Source organism: Helobdella robusta (genome assembly GCF_000326865.2).
Source record: "Helobdella robusta unplaced genomic scaffold HELROscaffold_221, whole genome shotgun sequence".
In the NCBI taxonomy this organism is placed as follows: domain Eukaryota; kingdom Metazoa; phylum Annelida; class Clitellata; order Rhynchobdellida; family Glossiphoniidae; genus Helobdella; species Helobdella robusta.
In genome coordinates, this window is record NW_008704175.1 from 1 (window position 1) to 11,855 (window position 11,855).

The 11,855-nt window shown below is 31.2% G+C and overlaps 2 protein-coding genes across 2 annotated transcripts; both read right to left on the reverse strand.

The window, feature by feature from the left end:
- Positions 1–212: 212 nt before the first annotated feature.
- HELRODRAFT_195105 (hypothetical protein) lies at positions 213–3,531 on the reverse strand (the record flags this gene model as incomplete). The annotated part of the gene is made up of 7 exons (XM_009018821.1): positions 3,390–3,531; positions 2,501–2,741; positions 2,107–2,220; positions 1,367–1,418; positions 1,117–1,250; positions 700–845; positions 213–315 (listed from the first exon to the last, which is right to left on the reverse strand). Coding segments are annotated over exons 1-7 (888 nt in total), but the record flags the coding sequence as incomplete, so codon positions are not given.
- Positions 3,532–3,735: 204 nt separating this feature from the next.
- On the reverse strand, positions 3,736–10,545 carry HELRODRAFT_105102 (hypothetical protein). The gene is made up of 19 exons (XM_009018822.1): positions 10,272–10,545; positions 9,850–9,904; positions 9,399–9,516; positions 9,022–9,099; positions 8,627–8,743; positions 8,239–8,406; positions 7,893–7,978; positions 7,533–7,657; positions 7,235–7,325; positions 6,903–7,047; positions 6,463–6,621; positions 6,172–6,235; positions 5,907–6,043; positions 5,328–5,492; positions 5,076–5,191; positions 4,825–4,915; positions 4,629–4,709; positions 4,213–4,332; positions 3,736–3,931 (listed from the first exon to the last, which is right to left on the reverse strand). Exons 1-19 carry the CDS (start codon positions 10,456–10,458, stop codon positions 3,896–3,898), a joined length of 2,139 nt encoding a protein of 712 aa, XP_009017070.1. The 5' UTR covers positions 10,459–10,545; the 3' UTR covers positions 3,736–3,895.
- Positions 10,546–11,855: the final 1,310 nt, after the last annotated feature.

Consider the following 11,855-nt stretch of genomic DNA (forward strand, 5'->3'; position numbering starts at 1 on the left):
TGTATGTATGTATGTATGTATGTATGTATGTATGTATGTATGTATGTATGTATGTATGTATGTATGTATGTATGTATGTATGTATGTATGTATGTATGTATGTATGTATGTATGTATGTATGTATGATGTATGTATGTATGTATGTAGGTAGGTAGGTTTGTTTGTATGTATGTACGTGTGTATGTATGTATGTATGTATAATGTATACAACCTCATAGACGTATAGAGGATAGGCAAAGAACAATAGGAACAAGACTAGAAACTTATACATGTTTAGACCAGACCCACCAACGAACGATCCATCCACTAGAGACCTTTAAATTAGGAAAAGAAAGAAAAGTTATATTTACATATAATATAATATAATAATAATAATTTAAAACTAACTATAAAAATAATTGTAATAATAAATAATAATAATTTAAAACAAATTTTAAGAATAATTGTAATAATAAATAATAATAATAATTTAAAACTAACTATAAGAATAATTGTAAGGCAATAATAACCAAGGCAATAACCAATAGCGCGAATACAACTTTCACAATATTGTTTCTGATATAAAATCCAACTACAACATCTAATAACGCCAAAAAATCATAATAATGCCGAAAAATAATGATAAAACCAAACAACAATCACACAACAAAAACAACAAAAATAGCCATCGTCACGAAGATAGAGCAACAAACCCTAACTTAAAATTCCTGGGGAAATAAATTTTCTTCAACCTCCTCTGTTCGACCTGCTTCAAGAGGTTACACGCGTTGTACTGTTTCTTCTTTACGGCCAGCATGTACGGTGTACAACCATTCTTGTCCCTGACCGTAATGTCCACTTTGTCCTAATTTTTTTATTTTTTAGTTTCGGTCTGTTGTCAGTTGGGTGACCAGGTTGTTTAATGTCTTTTATGCGTAAGTAAAAGTGAAAGTAGATAACATCAACAAAGACAATTGTACTAATAACAATAATAATAATAAATACAAACAATGATAATATATACAAACAATGATAATATATACAAACAAAGATAATAAATACATACAGTGATAACATATACAAACATTGATAATAAATACAAACAATGATAATTTATACAAACAAAAAGCACCAACAATTTCGCAGAGATCCCTGACGACATCAACTGACCCACGAAGGCAGGCAAGATGAACGGGTGTCTGCTGGTGACTGTCTGGTTGTTCAGGGTCGTAGCCAAAATACACTAGCATCCTAACCATTGGAACTTGTCCTAAGGACGGTAGTGATGATGGTGTGGCAGTCATATTTTGAAAATTTTTATTAATTTTTCTATTTTTTTTTTTACATTTATAAATTCTTTCTTAGATTTTTATTTTTATAACTCACCATTGTAAGCCGCCCAATGTAGTGGCCCATCACCGTCACAATCAACAAAAACCTGTACACATATGTGTAAGTCTGAATTTCTTTGTGTATGTGTGCGAATGTTTGTATACATGTATGCTTATGTATGTGTATAAATGTGTGTGTATGTTTGTATACATGTATGTGTATGAATGTGTAGGTACGTATGTATCTGTATGTGTATGAATGTATGTGTATATATTTAAGTACATTTGTATATAAATGTAGTATGTAGTTGTATGCAGTAATGTAACAGTAGGATTTACATTACTAATAAAAAAAGTGTATAGAATTATAAGTATCAGCATTCTTATCAGCATTCATATCATACCAGCAGTATAAGAACAGGTTGAACTAAAATTATGATAATGAAATAAGGTAAGATTATAATTAGTATCACTATACAACAACAACAACAACAACAACAACAACAACAACAACACACGTTTAGACGACATTTTCCCCGAGATCGGGGGTTGCCGTTTGGCTACCTATGATGAAACCGAAATACCCCTCGACGCCATTCCATCATAAGTAATTTATTTGGCTAATTTTTACGCAGGACGCCCTTCCTTACGCAACCACAGTTATAAGCGGTGGGCCTAGCCATTGATGATCCAACATCACTCACAAGGCAGTGAGGGTCAGTTTAATGTCATAACCAGGACATGATTAGTATCACTATAAATGTATAAAATTTATGTATAATTGTCGTTTGGTACCTTTGAGGCACCTTTCGAGATGAGGAAAGCTCCGACGCTACACCTTCCATTTTGAGCAGCAGCTATGAGCGGAGTTTTGCCTTTTTTGTCTTGGATGTCTATTGATACACCTTGCTAAATCATGTAAAAAAAAAGAGTTTAAAATTCAAAAATAATTTTATCGTAGATTCTAAAAAAATAATTCTTTAATAAATTAGATTATTGCAAATGAAAATTTTATAAATTTGAGTGAAGGCATTTGCTTATTAAAAAAAATTAAGATGACTCATCTTAATAAATCTGTAAAAATATCAAATAACTCTAAATAAACAAACAAATAAATAAAATATATTATTAAATATTCTATAAATAAAACAAAAAATAAAAAAAAAAATAAAAGAGAATAAAAATCCACCTGCAATAATATTTCAACGATATGCAAGTGCCCCTCATAGCATGCCCAATGTATCGGCCTCTGCCCAATGTCATTTTGAGAGGGTTCATTAATGAACCCATCGCACTCGATGATGTAGTTTAATAACAATTTATTCCCATGAAGGCAGGCCCAATGCGCTGGGGTATTTCCCTTTTCATCAAAGGTGTTGAAGGCACCTGGACCCTGCACCTCTACTATGCTCTGGACCGCCATTAAAATCCTAAGGTGTTTTTTTTGATTGATTGGTGAAAATAAAATAAAAGATTATTAAAAAATTAAACAAGTTAATAGTTTGTTCTGTTAGTATTTAGGATATTAAAGAAATAGTTCATATAAAAAATAAATTAATAATGTAAATCACTTAATCCCCGCCAATGGTTTTTTCTATTAGTAAATTATTTGGCATTACTTTTGGTTTAGTAAGTTAGTTTTTGCAGCTGATCACACTACTTCTACACTACACTAATATATTATATTTGAAGAGGCCAGCCACCTGGCAGCTGGCAATTTCATTAACTAACAGTTAACATGTCAAATTTCAAAATAGTTTAAATTTAAATTAAAAAATACAGCAAACTGCAAAAGTAAAGCGAAAAACAGAAATTTTTTAACAATCAAGTCCCAAATAAAATAAAACTTGATAACAATAACTTAAATTTAAATCAAAATTAAAAATAAATTAATTAAAAAATCAGATAGAGAGATTAGTAGATTATACCAATAACAAATCACTTATATAAGAATGGACTTAAACCTTAATGGTTATTGTTAATTAAATTATTTAACTTTAACCATTAAAAAAAGACCATTTAATTAATTAAGAATATTAGCCCATACCATAGCATGATATACATAATTACATACATACCCTGATTTGACAGCGGCAAAGATATTAGAACCGTCCTTAAATGAATCATCGCTATTGCAAGCTTTGCAGTTGACGCTTGTGTGAACTGATGTCGACATTTTTAAATTAAATGGCTAAAAACACATAAAATTTGAAAGTTTTACCGGAGTACTACACCACCTCTGAAATAAATAATCCTAACTTAAATTCACTTTTGTTTTAAAAACGAGATTAGTCAGATGTTAACTTTTCGACTGGAACCACACTTGAACATTTTCATACGGTACCAAACCTACGAACGCGCTGCTAAAACGATAGCATATCATTCTTTTTACATGAAGATACGAATGCAAATTAATAACCACCATCAGTTTTTGAAAATTTATATTTAGTTATAAAAAAACATGAGACTAAAAAATGGACAGTATTGTGTGTGTACGTGTAGTAGTGTGTATGTACATGCATCACTTTGAGAAATTTTAGTATAAAACTCAGGAGCAAGACACAAGTCACAAGTCACTAGTTCGTTAGTCAGAGACTTCATTATCACTCAATTCTTCTATCTGTTATTGATTAACAAGATAATTAATTAGTTAATTAATTGATTAATTAATTGTTAAATTAATTAATTAATTAATTATGCATTTAATTCATCGAATAGTTTACTTACACAATGATGAGTAAGCTTTATTTAAATTTAGACAAATAATAAAAACCGTTAAAAATGAAAAAACCATGAATCGTCATAAATATGTAGTAAATTAACTGTCAAAGAAAAAAATGTCAAAAACACACAAACACGAGGCCCCCACACACACACAGATATACACACACACACTAATACCTTAATATCCTTAGTATCTGTGTGGAGTTTAGTCAGGCCGGTCAATTCCTCCAATGAAGATGGCTCATTGATGGATTTGACGAGAAACTCGATACCGTCTCGTTTGTACGCTTCCAGAACCTGATTGAGTTAGTGAAAGCGATTAGTAATGGGTGAAATTGGGGGATAAATTGAATAAATGAATTGTTGGATGGATAAATAAATGAATAATAGGGTGAATGAACTAGTTATTGATTTACTTAAAAAAAAGGTTAATGGTTTTTCTAGAATGATTGGTTGGTTGATCGAATGAATGAACGAACGAATGAATGAATAAATGAATGAATGAACAATTGAATAAACAAATGAATGAATAAAAAACTATAAAAATATAATAAGCAATAATAATTATAAATATTATAATGAAATGTATTCACAGGTTGTGAGCAGGCCGTGCACATGTTAAATGATCTGCAGACTGGCATAATGTTGCAAAAATTCGACAAAAAACCTCTTATCTATGGAGATAAAAAAAATTGATTATAAGTAATTAATAAATATAATAAATAATAACAATAATAATTATTATTATAATTATAATTATGACTGAGTGGCCAAACTCGAAAAATTTACCTGATGAGGTATGGCTCCCAGAATGGAAACCTCCTTGGAGTCAGGTAGGCCATCGACCGATTCATTTACAATTTCGGCGCTAGCCTGACCTCTGGTGACAAATAAAAAAAACCGAATTAACGTGACAGATACAAAAAGATACAAAAAGATGGAATGAAACATTCAAAACATTTTAGCGCGCAAAACAGGACCAAACAACTTTTAACTATCATAATCCCATCATCCTCATCATCATCAACAACAATATTAACTTAAGTGGATGATTAAGTAGCGACACAAGCAACTCGACAGCCAGGGAGGCAGCCACATAAGGCACACCCAGCCTCGTTACTGTGCACTGCTGATCCAATGATCTGTCTAGGTGCGACTGTTTGCGATGATGACGTGGTGACGGTGACGTCATGATGATGTAGCGATGATGATGATTAATAAGTTGACGGTGATATATAGTATTCTAACCAAACCCAGCCATACACCAGTACACAAGCATCAACAGCACCAACATTTCCAGGGGAGAAGATATCATTACAGAAGTAGCATCCCAGCTGCGAGCCAGGCACAACCTTCCAAGCACCCTCCACCCCATCCGACTTGGTGACCTCTGAGAAGCCTACCCCGTGCCTCATGATTAGGTAGCTGTCGAATCCGAGGGCCACATTCAAGACAATCTAATTTTAAAATAAACGCATATTACAAACAAGTAGATAGATAGACAACTAACCAATGAAATAAAAGGTTTTTCGTCACCTCCACTAACTACATACTCTCTTACTTAATAACAGTTAACCGTTTCGGAGTTTTATTTTTACCGCTTAAACAACAACCGGCCAATCACGTGACGATATAAATAATAATCAACCAATTACACTACATTACACTACGATCAAGTTTATGACCTAGAAAATCAAATTTAGAGACCATTCTCCCTCCGCGAAATGACTTAAATGGATAAACAACAGACAGACAGACAGACAAGTAACGCGTATCATTAAATTGGCGCATCATGAACTCTTATACACGACAGATAGGATATCGTCGCGTTTGAAACCGCTTCACTTCGCTTCCTTTCCTGCTCCACTGACCTTTTCCATCGATCTTCCGAGCAGTGTAGGTAGCCAGCGACTTTCCCTGGTGTCCATCAGTAAGAAGATGACGTCATGAGCGCGGATGAGTTCGATGAGGTGTGTTATGTCTTGGCACGTGCTATCGTGCAGTTGTGCTGTATGTGTGTGCGTGCGTGTGTATGTATGTATGTGTCTGTATGTGTGAGCGTGCGTAAGTATCTATGTGTGTGTGTGTGTATTTGTGTGTGTGAATGAAAGAATGAATGATAGTGTGAATGTATACAGATGTTGATACCTGGAATGGGGTGACCAGGCATAGGAATAAATAGATTGATGCCGACCGCATTCTGAATTGTGGAAATAACAACATCGTTGAATAATCTTATAATCTTAACGTATAATCTTAAATTCTATTATATGGTTTCCTGATAAAACGAGCTAAAAAGTTGAGCTAACGTAGCATGCATGTACAAGTAACAATACAAAAACATACAAACAAAACTCATACAAATACAAAATTCCAACAAAACATACAAACACAAACATACAAACACAAGAAAAACAAAACGCCAACCGCCAAAGGGAATATTTGTTTGATAGAAGCTGCAGCGCATGCAACCTTAGGCTTCCCGCCATCTAGACAATCACTGAAATTAAAAAGAGACTGCCTGACTGGGTTGCTGTACGAAACTCGAGCGTTGTCGACGAATGTTATGTTCCTAACACCCCAGCCCTGTTCAGTCAAACAACCAGCCAACCAATCAACTCTCTGGCAATACAAAACCAACCAACCAATCAACTCTCTGGCAATACAAAACCAACCATCCAATCAACTCTCTGGCAATACAAAACCAGCCAACCAATCAACTATTTAACAATACAACCAGCCAACCAATCAACTATTTAACAATACAACCTGTCAAATACTTTTTATAAAATAAACAAGCCAACCAATTGACTATTTAACAGACAACCAGCTAACCAATCAGCCATCAGACATCACAATCGACCAACCAATAAGCATCTCGCAACGTTACAGCCCAGCGTGCCAGAACCCAGTAACAAGCATCGTGAATTTGAAATAACTTCAAGGTCGAGGTCAGGGACCAGACGCCACTTCATCAACTTCAAGTTCAAGTCAACAGCTGATTCTGATAAACTGAATGAATGAGTAAATGAATGAATGAATGAATGAACGAACGAACAAACGAACGAATGAATGAATGGTTTGATCAATAGAAGAACTAAGGATAGATGAAGAAATGAAAGACTGAAAGTATGAATGACATTGGAGACGAATGAAAAAACATATAAACGGAAAATTAAAAATAAACAAATAAAAAAACTTGTAAGGGTCCATGCCAGAGCTGAGATCTAAAAACCTAGGTCCTAATTGTTCCTTGCTGTTTCTCTCCCAGCCAATCACATTTGGACAGTCTGTTTGATTAACCAATCAAACTAAAAATAAAATTGAAATAATAAATTGAATTAAATTAAAAAGAAACCAATTTCAATCAATCAACTGTTTAATCAACTAACCAACCAACCAACCAACCAACCAACCAACCAACAAACCAACCAACCAACCAACCAACCAACCAACCAACCAACCAACCAACCAGCCAGCTAAACCAACCAACCAACCAGATTGTGGATCAATACGAACAAGACAGACATTAAGGACAATACTATGACTAATGTGCCTAACACCATTGCTCGTCCTATCTCGAAGACAGAGAACTCTGACCTTACCATTCAGTAAATCATAACTGTACGGGCAAAAAAATTAACAAAACGTGACGCTGTTATGGTTAAGACGCCTGGCAATGATTTCGTATTGACCGGATTCAAATGCAATGAGATCTCCACCTATCACGTACAACGTGCCTTTGCTGTGGACACCTCAAAAAAAAAGAAAATTGAGATAAAGACAATAGAAAAATTATTTCAAAAATTATAGGAAAATTATTATATTTATTATTATTATTATTACAAACAAGCGACCAATGAGTGGACAGCAGTACAAGGAGATTTCTTAGCGACCAGCCTGGTTTTGAATTCGCAGTCGATGGATCGGCAAATCCTAACATCTATGTGAATAATAATGAGAATAAAAATATTAATAAATAATAATATTAATGAATAATAATAATAATAAATTATGATAATTGAATGAGAACATCACGAACAATATTTGTATTATTAACCTTATTAATAATAAAAAATGACTGTAACGAAATAAAAAAAAATAAAAAAAGTTACGACATTAATCAACCGCGAAAATATAATAATATTGTAATGATAACAATAATAATAATAAATAAATATTATTTTCGTGAAAATTTCTGACAATTTTATGATCTTTCTTTTCTTCCTCATTCAGTGACTGAATGTAACTAAATGGATGAACGTTCATGTCATTCTCGTCTATTAGGAAAGCACAACACGAATTTTTAGACTGCTGATGCTGTAGAAGTTCATTCTTAAACTTGTCATAATTTTCCACAAACTTCTGCATCTGAAAAAAAATAATAAAGAAAAGTTTCATGAATTAATAATATAAGGTTACTAAATATCAAATGAAAACATTGTTTGAAAAAACATGTATGTATGATATGTGTGTTTATGTGTGTGTGTGTATGTGTGTGTGTGGTGTGTGTGTGTATGCAAGTATGTACTGTATATTTATATTGCTGTCATTCTTCATGTTGACACCGAGCCCCACACAAATCTCAGACCTTGTCCAAGCTGAAACAATCATTGACATTGACAGGATGGCCTTCGATGGTAAATTTTTTATTAGGACAGAGGGACGGGAATAAGCACCAGTAGTGAAAAGTGAACTTTTTCAAATTCTAGGAAAATAAATTATTATTTATTTTTATTCATTTGTCATTTAATTTCTTTATTTATTTTTTTCAAATTATGATAACCTATACAGTCATTTGAAACTATTTTATACTAAAATAAAGATTTTATTTGATAAACAAAACAAATAACTACATTAGTGTTACAAAATTAATACATACACACACACACACACACAAAACACACACAAACACTCACGCACTCACACATCACAGACACACAAACAAACAAACAAACAAAGATGCACATAGACACATATACTAACGGGGAATGTAACCAATGAAAATCTATTTAACAAAGATGGGTCTTTAAATGGACCTTTTGTCATTACCTCTGACCATATCTAAGGAAAGAAGATATAATTCTTTCAGAAATTTTTCCTACAAAAGTTGGACATGAATTTAAAAAACAAGTAATAGAATAAATCGCAATAATAATAACAAAAATTATGATAAAATAAAATAATAATGATAATATTTTAAAACAATTTTTCCTTCGTCTTCTAAATGTTTGGTGTAATTGACATTGTTAAAGTCTTCAATGGTTCATAAGGAATAAATAGCAATAATAATAACTACAATTATAATTAAAATAATAATAATAATAATAACAATAATAATTATAATGATAAATTTCTAAAACCATTCTTCCTTCATCTTCTAGATGTTTGGTGTAATTGAAATTTTTAAAGTCTTCAATGGTGTTTAAGATTTTTAGACTGCCAAGGACTTTATAATGTTTGGTACCAACATCGTCGTCTCTGATGAAAATATAACATGATTATAATTAACTCATTAGTTAATTAATTAGTTTAACATTCATTTATTAATAACCAATTATTTATTAATTAATATTTAAATATTCTTTTTTTTTCGAAAAATTAGAAAAAAAAGTTAAAAATGTTTTGGCAAAAATAAAAATTCAATTGTTTGTTTTTTAGTGTTAGTCAGTGTCAGTTTAGTAATGAAATTAATTAAATGATTAATTAATTAAATAATTAATCAATCAATCAATCATATACTGAAGATCAATTAATAGAAATAAAATCAACTGAACAAGAATAAACTTTTCAATTAAAAATTTCAAAACATACATGTCCCACGCACTGTGGTCAATGTTGAGGAAAGATGGTAAGTTTTCTGCTAAATCTGAAATATTTAAAAGGAGTTTTAATTTAATATAAAACAAATGATTTACCTTACAAATTTTTTTTATTTAGAAGAAAAAAACAAAATAATTAATTAAAATGTTTTATAAGAAGATAAGAACTGATAGGATCATAGAATTAGTCAAGAAAGTGAAATAAACCAAAATTAAATAATTAAATATTAAAAAAAGTTATAAAATAAATTATAATTTAAAATTATAATATATTATTGCTTTTTCATTCAATTATTATTATATCATTAGCAGTGATTAGTAGTTTTAATTTAATTAAAATTAATAGTACTCAATTAAATTTTAATTAGTAAAATAAAAAAAGAATTGAAAAAGTTGAAATTTTCAGAAACGTACAGTTACAGTAGTATCCTTTGATGGGGATGGCATCCTCACTCAATCGATATTCATTAAGTTTCTGTTGGCAAAGTTTGTTCCAGAAACCCGGATCCATACAGCTAGAGAATGGGAGAAACTTCACATTTTTTAACTCCTGAGTGTCGGTTTTTTTCTTTTTATCTTCATCATCCATATTATTCGCCATGTTTGGAAATGTTTAAAAATGGAAATTACAAATTTTTTAAACTTTAATTAACACTTAGTTTATTCTAGTTATGTGGTTTAAAATAAAAATTTACCATTAAAAAACATGAAAAGTGAATTTAAGTTTGTTTAAAAGTAAACAAAAATGTTTAATAGTATTCTCCACATAACTAGAGTGCGAAAGAATGTGTTTATATATTTGAATTAATTAACTATTTGCTTGGTATTATTTTTTGATGTTCAACATTAGATAACCGTAAATGTGAGTATTTTTTCTAACGTATGTAAAATGGTAACTAACTAAAATCCGGCCGAGCCCAAATCCGGCGCATCCCTAATAAAAATTATACATATAAATAAATAAATATATATATATATCGTGTGAAACATGTAAAAATTATATATATATATATATATATATATATAAATGTATATCATGTGAAACATAAAAATATACCACATCTAAAATAAATAAATGAAATTTTAAAAATATAAATGACATGAAAAATTGAAAACGCCGTTATTCAAAAAGTTAATTGAAACGGCATCTTTCGTGAGTAGCATTTAGTGGTAAGCTCCCTCGCCACGTCAAGGCAGCTACTCATTGAGGGAGATGTTAGAATGAACAAAAACCCAAATAAAATGTTAACGCAAAAAACTATGTATGCATGTTTGCTTTTGGTTGTATATGTTTAAATGAGTTAATGTTGTTTGTTTCTGTATACAATGTATGTTTACAGTGTGTGCGAACAAAAATCACAATAAAAATAAGTAAGAAGTCCTGGCTTACCTATATCTATTAAACTCATCTCACCTACCTGAAGTCATTTAACTCGGTCCCTAGCTTACTTAACGGCTTTTGACTCAGCTCATACTTTAAATCACTAAGAGTGGGAAAAGAAAAGATGAGAATTAGGAGACAAATATCACATCATAACACCGAATGTATGTGTATGTGTGTATGTATGTATGTGTTTGTGTATACATGTACACGTGTTTGTTAAAAAACGAAACTATGTTAATAAACCAAACCATGTTCATGTAGAGTTAATTATGCTAACAAATTCAACTATGTTAAACAAAGCCATGTTAACAAACTTCTATGTTACTAAACTACGTTAATAGAACAAAGTATGTCAAAAAGCTAAAGTATGAACCATCATAACTATCATCATAACAACAAACATAAAAGCCATCATAACTATCATCATCATCATAAAATCATTCATAATATCATCATAAAAGCCATCACAACTATCATCACAACGATAATCATAACTATCATCATAAAAGCCATCACAACTATCATCATAACGATCATCATAACAATCATCATAAAAGTCATCATAACTATAATTACCACCATCATTATAACCACCATCATAACTGTCATCATCA